The sequence below is a fragment of the Diaphorina citri genome, unplaced genomic scaffold, assembly GCF_000475195.1.
Source record: "Diaphorina citri unplaced genomic scaffold, Diaci psyllid genome assembly version 1.1 scaffold2529, whole genome shotgun sequence".
Classification (NCBI taxonomy): Eukaryota; Metazoa; Arthropoda; class Insecta; order Hemiptera; family Psyllidae; genus Diaphorina; species Diaphorina citri.
The window spans coordinates 22,536-38,276 of NW_007379949.1; the positions used below are offsets into that span (position 1 = coordinate 22,536).

At 42.3% G+C, this 15,741-nt stretch overlaps 1 protein-coding gene across 1 annotated transcript in view; it reads left to right on the top strand.

The window, feature by feature from the left end:
* Window positions 1-1,299: 1,299 nt before the first annotated feature.
* The window catches only part of LOC103519085, a 19,561-nt gene continuing 5,119 nt past the window's right edge, over window positions 1,300-15,741 (top strand). The window contains exons 1-3 of the mRNA XM_026830692.1: window positions 1,300-1,608; window positions 4,268-4,470; window positions 5,140-5,340. Coding sequence (XP_026686493.1) covers window positions 1,424-1,608; window positions 4,268-4,470; window positions 5,140-5,340 — 589 coding nt within the window. The 5' untranslated portion in view covers window positions 1,300-1,423. The remainder of the gene's footprint in view (window positions 1,609-4,267; window positions 4,471-5,139; window positions 5,341-15,741) is intronic.

The following is a 15,741-nucleotide window of genomic DNA, read 5'->3' on the forward strand; positions in this document are numbered from 1 at the left end:
AAAATAATACATAGAGAGAGAATGAGCCAGAGAGAGAGAGAGAGAGAGAGAGAAGAACACATAGAGAGAGAGAGAGAGAAGAACACATAGAGAGAGAGAGAGAGAGAGAGAAGAACACATAGAGAGAGAGAGAGAGAGAGATAGAGAGAGAGAGAGAGAAGAACATACCTATATATATAGAGAGAGAGAGAAGAATAAAGAGAAGGAGAGAGAAATAATGTGTGTGTGTGTGAGAGAGAGAGAGAGAAGAACACATAGAGAGAGAGAGAGAGAGAGAAGAATAAAGAGAAGGAGAGAGAAATAATGTGTGTGAGAGAGAGAAAGAGAAAAAGGAAGGAGAAAAAGAAAGAGAGAGAGAGAGAGAAAGAATGTGAGAGAGAGAAAGAATGTGAGAGTGTGAGATGAGATAATTTATGTGGGAGCAGTGACGTATGTGCGGAATTCGGGACGTGATTTTTCACATTATCCAGAGATATCCCGAGAATATGAGAGAGAGAGAGAGAGAGGATGAGGCGAGAGAGGGAGAGAGAGAGAGAAGGAGGGAGAGAGAATATCAGAAACAACGAGAGAGAAAGAGAGAGAGAGAGAGGGATTTATTCTTCCTGTTTTAAAATTCAAAGGTCAAATTATACTCATCGAAAATGAAAATGTGAATTTTTTGCTCGAAATTTAAATGAGAGTGTTTCCAGTTCCCACAAAATATGACACGATTTTTTTCCGAACGACAAGTGGGTAAGTGGGAACGTGGTCTTAGCATGAAAAATGGTGAATTTTTGCAACCATGTGCAGGCAAGATTTTTCATCTTTTTTTATTATTTCTTTTTTTATATATAACTTAAACAAGAGCTAATGCCTATCTACATGTGATTTTATTGTAAAATTTACTTATGAAATAAACAAGATCTTGTTTAGACTGCGGGAGTAAAGACACTTTTCAGTCCTATCCCAGCAGGATAAACAAGGTATGATGTCAAAACTACTTTTCTCGATTCCCCAACGGGAAATTTTGTATGAGCGCCGGGTATTTATTTTGAGTATACAATATGCAACATAAGCTGGATCTATTATTAGTGGAGATGTCAAAACTCACATGCCAGTTTAGGTCTAGTTAGCTTGGAGGTTAGCACGGTGCTTTCTAAGCGCTAGGTCGCGGGTTCGATTCCCGCCCAGAGCAGTTTTCGGAACGGTTGGATTTCTCCTATCCTGTCTTTTTTTATAACAGAATTAGGTTTAAATAAAAATGTGTTCTGTGGATATTTTTGATTCCCTTATTTCTCTTTACCCGTTAATATGTATTTTTGATTCAGTTTCTCTTTAGAACATGACAAAAATTTGTTATCCTTAGAATATGACTACCATTTGTTACACAAGTTACATTTGATGGCCGTCGTTTAGTGTAAATTTTTCCCATTTTTCCACCGTCATGGCCAAGCTACTCCACATTTTAGTCGCGGTGGCCACGCTCGCCTGTCTTCTGGACGAAGCCTTAGGTCGGCGCATGTCCCTGCGCGCCAAACGCAAGAAGGTTCTGCGTCAAATGCTCGAGAGGGAGGCGCGCCTGCGCAATGATACTCTGATGCAGCGCCTGCTGTACGAAGAAAGTTCTAAGTAAGTGGCCTTGCACACCGGAGGTCCCAGATTCGATTCCCGGTGGCCGAATTTGAGAGTATATCTCGCGCGCTAGAGGTCCCTAATTACCTAAAAAGAAACAGACACGAAAAAAAAAATCTGGTGTGAACATCACACGACTTTCCTTATCCTATTGAAAGATGCTTATTTGGGTGTTCTTCTATTGTACATTTTACAAACCGCCCAAAAGTGCTTGAAAGCCGCCAAAAAGTGGCCAAAATGACGCCAACTACAGCACTTATCCTAACCAAAAGTTTTGTGTTGTATCCATTTATGGACTTCATACCAAATTTTAAGTCTCTAGCTCATACCGTTGCTGAAAACCGCCCAAAAGTGCTTGAAAGCCGCCAAAAAGTGGCCGAAATGACGTCAACTACAGCACTTATCCTAACCAAAAGTTTTGTGTTGTATCCATTTATGGACTTCATACCAAATTTTAAGTCTCTAGCTCATACCGTTCCCGAGATATTGTTAAATTACACCGAAAACCGCCAAAAAGCGGTAAAATGCCGCCAACCGTTGCACCCTCTCTCCCTTTCACCTTTTATCTCTTTTTCTCGTTTCGTTCTCTTTCTCTACTTTTTCCTCTTTCTCTCTCTCTCTCCCGGTTTTCCCCACCTTACATATTTTGGATACTCTTCTGTCCCTCTCTCTCTCTCTCCTTCTTTCCATTTATCTCTGTCTTTCTTTCGTTCATTATATCTTTAATTTCTTCCTCTTTCCTCCTTTCTATCTCTCTCTCTCTCTCTTCCTCCTTCTTTCCTTTTATCTCTTTCTTTCGTTCATTATTTCTTTAATTTCTTCCTCTTTCCTCCTTTCTATCTCTCTCTCTCTCTCTCTCTCTCTCTGTTCCCTCCTCCTCCTCCTCCTTTCAATCTCTCTCTTCACCTTCTCTCTTTCTTCCTTTCTCCTTTCCTTCCCATCACTCATGGCTCTTCTCTTCAAATTTTCTCTTCAAACTTTTTATTCAAACTTGTAGTAGCAAACAGGATTTTGTACTTCTTTCTTTCGAAAATTCGATTATAATTCCTTGAACCGGAACTTTTTCCCAACGAAATATAATTTTGCTATCAATTTTGTATCCTGCTTCATTTCTTCTTCTTCTTCCTCCTCTTCTCCTTCTCCTCCTCCTTCTTCTTTTTCTCCTTCTTCTCCTCCTTCTTCTTCATCTTTTTCTCCTCCTTCTTCTTCTTCTTCTTTTTCTTTTCTTTCTTTTTCATGGCTTCCTCTTCTTCATCGTCTTCTCTTTCTCGTGATCATTAACGATAAAAAAAAAAAACTTTACATAGCCTCTAAAAAACCAGAGGTAAATATTGGCCCGTAGGTAGTAAAAACTCCACCATCGGACAGATCAGAATTTACTTACGGACATTTCAGCGGCCGGATGGTCTATGATATGCAGCTCTGCCTCGTGTCCATCGACCGCCACCGTGATTATTCTGGTCCCAAACTCTTCGTCTGAAATCAGAGACAAAATATGGCCGTTATTACTTTGGACGTGGGAAAAAAAAGAAGTGTGATAAAGAGAACCGTCACTGTTGAGGTCTTATTTTATCGTCCAAGGAGAAAGAAGACAGGATCTCTTCTCTTCTGAAGCTCGTTTCTCCTCTTTTAGCCTGATAGCGACTGTAAAATTCTTCTTTTACTGCACCTTTTCCCAATCTTATTTGGGGCCGGCGTTACCTGCCTCGGTGGTGTAGTACCTGCCTCGGTGGTGTAGTACCTGCCTCGGTGGTGTAGTGGTCAAGGCGTTACCTGCCTCGGTGGTGTAGTGGTCAAGGCGCTCGCCTGGTAAACAGGAGGGCGTGGGTTCAATCCCAGCCGAGGAAGTAAGTGGTCTTGCACACCGGAGGTCCCAGGTTCGATTCCCATTAGGGTCGAATTTTTTTTGGCTCTGCGCTTGGAATACGAGGTGCACTCGACCTTGTGAGGAAAATTGAGTAGTTATAGGAAAATTGATACTTTATTCGAGTTTCGACCAGTGCCAGTGGAGCCATCACCACTGTGAAAAGATTAGTGAAAATTTATTTTATTTTTATTTTATTTTATTTATTTATTTTTTTTTTTTGAAAATTCAGCAGCTTACAATCTGGTGTGAACATCACACGACTTTCCTTATCCTATTGAAAGATGCTTATTTGGGTGTTCTTCTATTGTTCCCTCTATCAAACCTCACTGGTGTGGTGGTTAACGCGTTGGACATAGGGTCTGGAGTTGTTAAAATTTATCCAGGTGTAAGAATTGGGGAACGATATTTGTGACGAACATTCAAAGGCTCAACACAATTGAAAAGTCCTTTTTACTTTCTATTACAAAAGTATAGCGAAGCTTTACTTTATTTTCTCTCTTCTTTTTCTTCGCCTTTTCCTATGTTCAGATGGGGTCGGCAATTGTCGTCGGCCTCTCAATCAGCTTTAGAGTGATCCCTTTGAGGCCAACTGGTTTTGACAAAACAAAAGTTTCCGAGTGGATGCCCTTCGCACTCAACCTTCGCTACTGATATAGCATTTCTATCAAACTCCCTAAAAAAACCCCCTCTTATTTTTCCCTCCAGATATCAGAAGGACGCCGCGAACAAGCCCAAGTACCCGAGCGACTACGGCGACCTGAGCCACTACACCTCTTTTTTTCCCTCCAGATATCAGAAGGACGCCGCGAACAAGCCCAAGTACCCGAGCGACTACGGCGACCTGAGCCACTACACGCTGCCGCCCCACGTAGAGCGACACGACAACGACAGTGTCGACGTATCGGAATGGGTGCGGGAAATCGTGACGGATCTGACGACGAAACCCACGAAGCGGCCGAAAACGTCGACGCCGAAACGAAATCGCACCACGAGTAAGTTGGAATAGTGTTTTTTTTATGTCCAAAAGTGTCTGTTCTAGTCCAGGAATAGGTTTTATGTCGGAAAAACTGTCTATCCTAGTCCAGGAAGAATAGTTCTGTCGATGACACTGTCGGTTTTAGTCCAGGAAAAATAAGACAACTTTTTTGTCAAACCGTGAGGGTACGTAGGGTAAGTGTACCATTTATTCGCACACCTAAAAAACGTACCATTTATTGGCCCACCTGTACCATACGCCACATAAGTCTGAACTGGTGAAACGAAATCGCACCACGAGTAAGTTGGAATAGTGTTTTTTTTTATGTCCAAAAGTGTCTGTTATAGTCCAGGAAAAGGTTTTATGTCGAAAAAACTGTCTATCCTAGTCCAGGAAAAATAGTTCTGTCGATGACACTGTCGGTTTTAGTCCAGGAATAATAAGACAACTTTTTTGTCAAACCGTGAGGGTACGTACCTCCTCTAATTTAAACCGCGGCTACCCCCCTCCCCTCCCCCCAGGAGACCAGAATAGACCAGAACCAGAATAGACCAGATGCTGGTTACGCCCATGTGGCTTCCTGATATAGGGTTCAATATTAGTGTGCCGGCACCCAGTTACTCAGTTAAGCCTCTTAGTTTTTCTCTCGGTTGCTTCGTTTGACCATGCTCCCTCTTCTTCGCAGGCAAATACAAAAAGAAGCTCGCACAACGCTCCCCCACCACGGCAGATCCGGAGGCCCTAGAACGCCTTCGTAACTGCACCACCCTGAGTTTCTTTGACCTGACGCCCCCCGAACTGATAGAGGACACCATTTTCCCCTTCCCGGTGGAGGACCTGGACCCTAACTACTATACGTACAAGTCTAAAGCGTGGACTACTACCAGTAAGTCGACCTTTATTTATTTACCTATTAGTTATTACCATTCTGAGAAAGGGTACTTGCTAAGAAGTCACACCAATGGAAAATTGCTATAAAAAGGAGCAGTATCACAAAGAACGAGTGTCACAAATGAGCAGTGACCAGCGTTATCATTGGGTTAGGTTGAACACAAAAAGGAGCTTTCACAATTTGAGCAGTGACCAGTGTTATTCTAGGGTTGGGTTAAATGCAAAAAGGGAGCTTTCTCTTTCATTGTGGTGACTTCTGAATAATCACTACCAGAGTCACTCGTATTTATGAACAAGAATGATCGTTCTTAGATCAGTCTCAAGTCAAAATTGACCAATCAAATGACTTGAGACTATGCTTAGCAGAAATTTCTCTAATGTGATTTTTTGGATCTTTGGTGTATTAAGAGTAAGAAATAAGAATAACTAAAATTTTACGACTCTAAGGCCAGTCACTCACTATCAGACCTGACAGGTACGCCTGAAAAGGTCCGCCCGTCAGGTCTACCTGATGAGCACACACACTATCAGGTAGAGCTGACAGGTGGATCTTTGAGAGGCTGACGAAAAACGCCAACCCCGTCTTTACACGGGAAAAGGCGAAGAAGGAAAAGAAGAAGAAGAAGAAGATAAAGAAGAAGATGAAAAACAACAAGAAGAAGAGAAGATGAAGAAGAAAAACAAGAAGAAGAGAAGATGAAGAAGAAAAACAAGAAGAAGAGAAGATGAAGAAGAAAAACAAGAAGAAGAAGAGAAGATGAAGAAGAAAAACAAGAAGAAGAAGAAGAAGAAAAGAAAGAGTGTGTAAGACTTGTAGGCACGAGAGAAAAGAGCGTAGGAAATTCCATCTCTCTCTCTCTCTCTCTCTCTCTCTCTCTCTCTCTCTCTCTCTCTCTCTCTCTCTCTCTCGTTTACCTACCATGCTGGCACCGGTCGCTATGCGCATTTATACGTCATAGCTACTCATTTTCCTCACGAGGGTGAGTGGGCCCCGCAACAGCCAGTCACGGAATCAATCATTTGGATGATATCGGCCGGAGCGACACACGATTCTGATCCAATTAAAAGCGATTATAACGATTTCGACAATCCGTCGCCCATAGAAGATATCGACCGAACCATAAGCCAATTTCACGAAAATCTAAACAAGCTTGTAGAAATAGAGGAAAGATTCGAACAGCTGAGTCGAGTAGTGAACAAGGATGTTGACAAAACAAACAAAAATCGAATTAAAAATCTGATAATGAAAGAAAGTCGTGTGGAAGACTTGAACGAGAAATATGGTCTTGTTGATGACACTGGAGTTTTGGATGAAACGGTTGACGACCAAAATGCGCTTTTTTGGACTCAGGGTGCCCTGAAACGGATATTTCCACCAACACTTCATGCATGTAATAGAAAGCAAAAATAAAATACTAAGGGCAAAGATACTCGTATTCTTTGATCAGTCAAAGAACCAAAGGCCAAGCAAAGACCAGCCAAAGAAACTAAAAGCACTTAAACTATTGCCAATATTGCCCACAACGAAATGAAAATCCATCTGCCCACCCGTTCAACCTGAGCGGTAAACGGGTAAAAGGAAATCTGATTTCAACAACAAAACGAAAAATTAACGCCTGATTTTTGTTTTGTTTTGTCAACAGATTCCACAACCAAGACCGCTATCCGTCCAAACGCCAACTGGAAGTCCATCAAGATTTCGACCACTTGGACCTGTTCAGCCCCGGGCGCCCGATGTATCCCGATTCTTCCCGATCGGACTGGATGATGGAGTCCATTGAGAGTTATAATATTCCGCCTTGGAATTATACGTATTATTTGACCAGACAGACGCTGGCTCGGGACCCGTATGGGAATGCGTATACGCTGGCCATGGGCAGACACAGCACGACACCGCCCTTGTATATGCAGTATGTGTGGGACTGAAGGTAGATACACTCTAACGTCACGTCACGTGAAGTCATGTGAGCTCGATTGAGAGTTATAATATTCCGCCGTGGAATTATACGTATTATCTGACCAGACAGACGCTGGCTCGGGACCCGTATGGGAATGCTTATACGCTGGCCATGGGTAGACATAGCACGACACCGCCCTTGTATATGCAGTATGTATGGGACTGAAGGTAGATACACTCTAACGTCACGTCACGTGAAGTCATGTGAGCTCATGGGGAGTCAGAAAGATTATTTTTAAATAATTTCTAAAAGATGTGGTTCAAAGTTTTCCCATAATATTGTAGGTTTGTAATTTGTAGGTAATCTCGTTCAGGCCAGCCACACTACCATCACGCCACGATAATAGTGTGGCCTGTGTTATTTTATTTATTTATTTACACGCTAAGCAACAAGGCCATGTGTGAGTGTGTGTGGCCTGTGTGGCTGTCTTCTTTGCATTTTTCTTTTGATTTCCCCAAATACCTAAATATACCTAGGTATCTAGGTAAGAGATTTTTTAACTTTTTTTGTAATTATAATAATAATAATAATAATAATAATAATAATAATAGCTGGCAGCAATTTTCCTTGGTCGAGGATAGAATATAATACAATGGAATACAACGGGAAGAAGAATTGAATTGAATTATTAAAATGTATTTACAAACACTGATAAAACAAAAGAAGGAGAAGAAAAGGCAGAAGAAGAAGATGAAGAAGCAGCAGGGATAGAATATAATACAATGGAATACAACGGAAAGAAGAAGAATTGAATTATTAAAATGTATTTACAAACACTGATAAAACAAAAGAAGGAGAAGAAAAGGCAGAAGAAGAAGATGAAGAAGCAGCAGCAGAAGAAGACGAAGAAGAAAAGGAAGAAGAAGAAGCGCAAGAAGAAGAAGAAGGAGGAGAAGAAGAAGCTGCAGCAGAAGAAGACGAAGAAAAGGAAGAAGAAGAAGAGGAAGAAGAAGCAGCAGCAGAAGAAGCGCAAGAAGAAGAAGAAGGAGAAGAAGAAGAAGAATTGAATTGAATGAAATAACTTTATTTTCAACACAACATTTTTACAAAAGTTAGATCACCCCTGAGCTTACAAAAACTTCTTGGGGATGTAAGTGATTTTTTGAAGACGAAAAGCAAGAAGAATCAGAGGATGGTGATATCTCATGTCCGTTTATAAGGCGCCTAAAAGAATATCACCTTTTTGCCTCGTTCCACAAGAGTACAAGACAAGTGTTTCTGCGAAAGTTACCGACATAAATCTTCTTCGAGAAAGCTAGCAGGTTGTGTGTATCTTTATTCTTTATGATATTGTTTACCCGAGGAAAATGTATGCTATCCGTAAAGCAGCGTCTACATCAATGCTTCTAACCCCCGTATGTATGAAATCTAAAGATAAACTTAAGTTTAACTTAAGACGAACAATGTTGCCAATTTCATGTCATTTCTTGAGATAACTGGCTAGATTTCATGAAATTTGGCAAGATTTTCATTTCAAGTTAAACTTAAGTTTATCTTTAGATTTCATACATACGGGGGTGATTGTTTTTGGGACTCCTCTTCTCTGTCTCCATTATCACGTTTCCTAACTGCATCTTGCACATTCTCATCCTACTGTAGGTTGTACGTGTTACTATCTCTGTACTCAAATAATGGATGCCTCCGTAGCTTCCATTATCGTACTGTTTGTGTTGAGCATGAGAACATTTATCTCCCCATCAATAGAGTCAATATACACCTTTACACCTTCAATAGTGTCAATATAATATATACGTTTATTATAGCATGTTCCATGTCCCTTGTGTTGGACAAATTAAATTGTTTGCACGTTCAGTGGTTTGAGATTCTGGTTTGCCATTGGAAGATGCTTTGCTGAATGCATTTACAGTGTGGTCCGAGAAACTAACCTTAGTATCTTAGTAAGGAGGACTTTTAATTATGATGTTAAGCATAAATCCTTGCCACAAATGTCGGTACCTACACTGCGCTAAATTTTATGATTTCATTCGGACTCGAACCCATTTGAATGGCCAGAGAAGTTTTCTGAACCAATTATTGACAATCATGAATGCAACTCAATGTCGTTTTGAATTTCCTTTTCATGACTACCTAGGAGAGTTTGCAATGTTTGTCTAGCTCTTTTCTTTGCCTAGCTTTGATTTCGGATTAGGTGATAGTGTCGTGAACCCAAAGCATCGACCCGAGTTAGACGATGAAAACGAGGCGGATATCTTTCGAAAGTACGACCCCAACGACCCCAACTTCTGCGAGAACCTGGAACACCATAGGGTGAGACGAAACGTGAAAACCAAACACAATATTGAACGGAACGGCAAGAAACTCAAAGCGCCTCGTGTCGAACGAAGCTTACTGATGGACAAATTGCTTCCAGGGCTAGGAGATTCTCCCAACAACAAATTAAATAGAGCGGAACAGGCCAGATATCGACGCTTCGCGGAAGAGGGCGAAGCACGACCCCACCTCTCCTACGAGAACATCGAAAAGGCAGAGTACGACATGTACCACGGACTCAAGTATGGCGTCACCGAGGTGTTCGAAGGCCAGGAAGACCTGACCGGGATGTACCCCCGGTACACGGCCGCCAGTGTCGGTCCCTACCAGAAGAGACGCTACGAAAAGTTCCGCCAATACTACCTTGCCGCAACTTCCACGTTCCGGGACCCATTCATCAAAGTGTCCTTCGCCGTGTGCCCCTTCTGTGGCGACTATTTCGGCAACCGGGAGAAGCTACTTTTCCACGAGAACTACGACCATTTCAACATCTTCAGCACGGTCGTGCCGGTCACGTTCGAACCGACGCCGACCGTCAGTAAGGTCGTCAAGGACATGGACATCAACGATATCTTTGAGGAGATACTCAAGGATGACTCCTTGGCCCGGGCCAGTGAGAAGTGGGGGGATTTTATCGACGCCAACTACGACCCATCACTAATTACAGTCGATTTTGTGCCTTTATTTTCGTCCGTTTACGAGTTTGTTTTCCCATCACCTGTTTCAAGTGTTTCGACGTTTATTGCTAGCTATATTGACAAAAAAAAAAAACTTTTTTTCAACTCCTCCTACTCTTATCAGACGAGATTAAAGTTTTATCGCCTCGGAATAGCTTTTCAATAGAAGTGTTTACGACCTGGGAGTCATGCATAATTGAAAAATAATCGGGAAAGGTGTGGATAAAGGTAGAAACAGAAACACACTACCATCACGTTAAGTCATGTGAAATCATCGGGAGTCAGAAAGGTGTAGTTCAAAGTTTCCCCATATTATTGTAGGTAATTTCGTTCAGGAGAGCCACACTACTACCACCTCACGTGACGTGACGTGATGGTAGTGTGTTTCTACCTCAAGGAACAGTGAATTCTTGTCAAGCTTAGTACCCAAACGAATCATTTGTTTCCCAACAGTTTCAAAATTGTTGCTGCCAGCCTAGTTAGCTTAGTTGGTAGTGCGTCTGCCTTGTAAGCGCTAGGCCGCGGGTTCGATTCCCGCCCGGGGCGGATTTTAACTACCATCACGTTACGTCATGTGAAATCATCGGGAGTCAGAAAGATGTAGTTCAAAGTTTTCCCATATTATTGTAGGTAATTTCGTTCAGGAGAGCCACACTACTATCACCTCACGTGACGTGACGTGATGGTAGTGTGTTTCTACCTCAAGGAACAGTGAAACCTTGTCAAGCTTAGTACCCAAACGAATCATTTGTTTCCCAACAGTTGCAAAATTGTTGCTAAACAAACATTTCAAAATTTGAGCAACTTTCAAGATAAAATCTACATAATATTACATACTGAAAGCCAGAAAAAAGTTACAGAAATAAGTCTGGAGTGGAGAAAATTGCGTTCGGGACGATAAGACCTCCACTGTTACAGTTCCCTCTCTCAAATCTGTTAATAAAAGAGAAACTTGAAGTTTATCTACAATAATTATGAGGAAGGTAGTATCTACATTGCTTTGTTGGCATGTTGGCAACAATAGGGTGCTTACTTGATGATATTTTGCGAAATAAAAGTATTCTTTTGTTTTTCTACATAACTATTACCATGTTGTCGTTTAATTTGTCTATATCTTTGTCTACAAAGAGTGGAAAAATAATAGACATCTTGCTGGCAACTTACCAAATTGTGTATTTGCGGTCGATGTCAAATTGTCCAATACGCTTTGCAATCTAACTAAATCTTTAACAGAGGTTTGACGTCACTGTACAACTGTTAAAACTAATGCTAGATATATGTAGTTGTCTCTTTGAGGGTGCCTCCACTCATCGACAGAAAGATCAGTGAGGGTTTAATACCAACTCGGAATTGAGATGAAACGAGGATTTCCCCATCCTTTATAGCCAGGTCAACCTCGGATTGAACTCAATCTTGAGACAATACACGGTGGTAAAATTCGACCTAAGTGCGTTAAAATTCCAGTAAAGGCGCGTCCGCACTACAGTCGACAGAAGTCTGTCTGCATCGAATATAACCCGTATATCGTAGGCAAGATCAAATTATTTTGGTGAAATGAAAAGAAAACTTCGACTCCTCTGGGAATCGGACACGGGACTTCTGGTACTACCCTCTCCACAAAGGCTGCTTGGACACCCTAATTTTGGAATAAATCATTTGATTACCCCTCTCACATACCCTCAACGAAGAACTTCAATTCCCGTGGACTCTCTAAATCCTTCAGTTAAGAGATTATATTAATCCTCTAATTATGGAAGTTTTCAACTTTTGTTCAACTTTTCACTCCCTCGATTTGTCCAACGTACGAGTGTTTATGACTTTGTAATTTCTATACTGATAGATTCTGACGTGACTTTGGGAAGATTCATCTGGAATAGAAGAACACCCGTAACGTATACTCCTCGGAGTTTGTGTTCTTACCAACTGTGAAAAGGTATAAGTTACTGGTGTTTTTCTTTTTATAACTTTAGGTTAACTATTTATAGGTGTTTCTTCCGTTTTGTCAAAATGAGGTATGCTAGTCCCATCATACTCCTGCATTCTAAACAATGTTGCCTTGCAGTAATGTTGTGTTTAAAGCCTTGGGCCAGCCACTCACTATCAGGTAGACCTGACAGGTACACTTGATCAGGTCCGCCAGGTCTACCTGAAAGTGTGTGTTTGCTCATCAGATATCAGGTAGACCGTAGACCTGATAGGCGGACCTGCTCAGGAGTACCTGTCAGGTCTACCTGATAGTGTGTGTGTGTGCTCATAAGGTATCCGGTAGACCTGACAGGCGGACCTTTCCAGCCGTACCTATCAGGTCTACTTGGTAGTGTGTGTGCTCATCAGGTATCAAGTAGACCTGACAGATACACTAGATCAAGTCCGTCTGTCAGGTCTACCTGTTAGTGTGTGGCTGGCCCAACCCTCCTAATCGAAAGTGAAGTGTTAGTGTATTAGTTATTATTTTCATTTTCTTCACTTCCTCCAACCTTTCAAAACCCTTAACTTAAGTGATAAACCCTTAACTTGAGTGATAAAAACCGCCTCTCTTCGGTCTTCCTGCAGAGCCGTCCACCGCCTCGACCGCCACCACCGTCGACCCCTACCAGGCGTCCATCTTCCGTTACTTCCGCTCTTCCCTCTTCGCCGTCAACGTCACCGAATTCGACCCCACCGTCAACGACTACTGGTTCAAGTGCATCATCTGTCAAGACCGCTATCCGTCCAAACGCCAACTGGAAGTCCATCAAGATTTCGACCACTTGGACCTGTTCAGCCCCGGACGCCCGATGTATCCCGATTCTTCCCGATCGGACTGGATGATGGAGTCGATTGAGAGTTATAATATTCCGCCTTGGAATTATACGTATTATTTGACCAGGCAAACGCTGGCTCGGGACCCGTATGGGAATGCGTATACGCTGGCCATGGGTAGACATAGCACGACACCGCCCTTGTATATGCAGTATGTGTGGGACTGAAGGTAGATACACTCTAACGTCACGTCACGTGAAGTCATGTGAGCTCTGACACACGATTCTGATCCAATTAAAAGCGACTATAACGATTTCGACAATCCGTCGCCCATAGAAGATATCGACCGAACCATAAGCCAATTTCACGAAAATCTAAACAAGCTTGTAGAAATAAACAATGCCATAGCCTTAGAGTAATGTGTTTAAAGCCTTGGGCCAGGCACTCACTATCAGGTAGACCTGACAAGTACACCTGATAAGATTCGCCTGTCAGGTATAAATCATAGTGTGTGTGTATGTGCTCATCAGGTATCAGGTAGATCTGACATGTGAACTTGATCAGGTGTACCTCTCAGGTCTACCTTGGTGTGTGTGTTCATCATGTATCAGGGAGCCCTGATCAGGTCTACCTGTTAGGTCAACCTGATAGTGTGTGTGCCCATCAGGCTGACCTAATCCTCCTCATCCAAAGTGAAGTGTATTGGTTATTATTTTCATTTTCTTTACTTCCTCCAACCTTTCAAAACCCTTAACTTAAGTGATAAACCCTTAACTTGAGTGATAAAAACCGCCGTTGAACTAAATGAACCAAATAACAATGGTGTTAAGGAAAGTAATGGGGCAACCGGGGATGATATTAACGAAATTCATGACGCAATCAATCATGTGTTTAACAATGATGTTAACAAAAATAACGAAGCAACTAATGTTAAAGAACATCACGACGTAACTAACACTATTGTGAACAATGTTAACGACATAATAGACGGACAAAAACAGGAAGACACGAATACTGATATTACTTCGAGTGGAAAATCTAACGAGATTCCTGACGACAGTGAAGATTTGGACGACCAGACGTCCCTGATCGACGACATCCTATCGAAATACTGTCGAGAAAATGCCACCGTTTTCGAGGCTGACTTGAAAAAGGACGCATATTACAACACTCTCCGAAGTGTGATCCAACTGTTTGTCAAGGAGATGATCGAAAAGAAAAACGGAAGTATTATAGGCAAAGGTGAAAAGGATTTGGACAATGAAATCAAAAATGAAGTAGTTGAGAATGGCAAGGAACAGGGAAATGAAATCAAAAAAGAAATTAGTGAGAAAATCTCCAATTTACGTACAAATGTTGAAGAGGTCCCAAACGAAGTTGACAAAAATGCCAACTCGTGTGATGAATTGGAAGAGCTGAGCACAAACCTGCTGTTCAACGAGAGCATCACGGCGTTCCTGACGGTCCCGGTACATATGGATAGCGAAGCGGAGACGGTCCCAGATGAGAATGTCAAGGTGGTGTACTATCCGAGTGAATACCACAAAAAGGAGAACTATTCTTACCCGAGGGATTTGAGCAATGTGAACAGATCTATACCGGTGGTGAATATGTACGAGAATCCGGAGAAGTTTATGAAGAAGATTATCAACCATGAGCCTGTGTTACCCGAAGAGAAGAAGTAAAGACTTATGGTGGACTTCACCAACTTACTTTTTAGCCTCTAACAGCCTATCAGCTTAACAGCCCTGATAAGCCTATACAAATCAAGTGGAACTTAACAGGCTGTTAGCTTAACGGGCCTTCTAAGGTCTGAAAAAATATTAGTGAAATCCTCCGTCCGGGGCGTTAGCTTAACAGCCCTGATAAGCCTGATACAAATCAAGTGGAACTTAACAGGCTCAACAGGCTGTTAGCTTAACGGGCCTTCTAAGGTCTGAAAAAATATTGGTGAAATCCACCGTCCGGAGCGTATTTTATCCTGAACAGATAAGGTTCGTTTTCGGAACCACTGGCTATCTCCTATCCTGTCTTCCTTCTGTCTTCGCGTTCGGGACAGATAAGGTTCGTTTTCGGAAATACTGGCTATCTCCTATCCTGTCTTCCTTCTGTCTTCGCGTTCGGGACGATAAGACCTCCACTGTTACAGTTCCCTCTATCAAATATTCAAATCTGTTAATAAAAGAGAAACTTGAAGTTTATCTACAATAATTATGAGGAAGGTAGTATCTACATTGCTTTGTTGGCATGTTGGCGATTTCGGATTAGGTGATAGTGTCGTGAACCCAAAGCATCGACCCGAGTTAGACGATGAAAACGAGGCGGATATCTTTCGAAAGTACGACCCCAACGACCCCAACTTCTGCGAGAACCTGGAACACCATAGGGTGAGACGAAACGTGAAAACCAAACACAATATTGAACGGAACGGCAAGAAACTCAAAGCGCCTCGTGTCGAACGAAGCTTACTGATGGACAAATTGCTTCCAGGGCTAGGAGATTCTCCCAACAACAAATTAAATAGAGCGGAACAGGCCAGATATCGACGCTTCGCGGAAGAGGGCGAAGCACGACCCCACCTCTCCTACGAGAACATCGAAAAGGCAGAGTACGACATGTACCACGGACTCAAGTATGGCGTCACCGAGGTGTTCGAAGGCCAGGAAGACCTGACCGGGATGTACCCCCGGTACACGGCCGCCAGTGTCGGTCCCTACCAGAAGAGACGCTACGAAAAGTTCCGCCAAT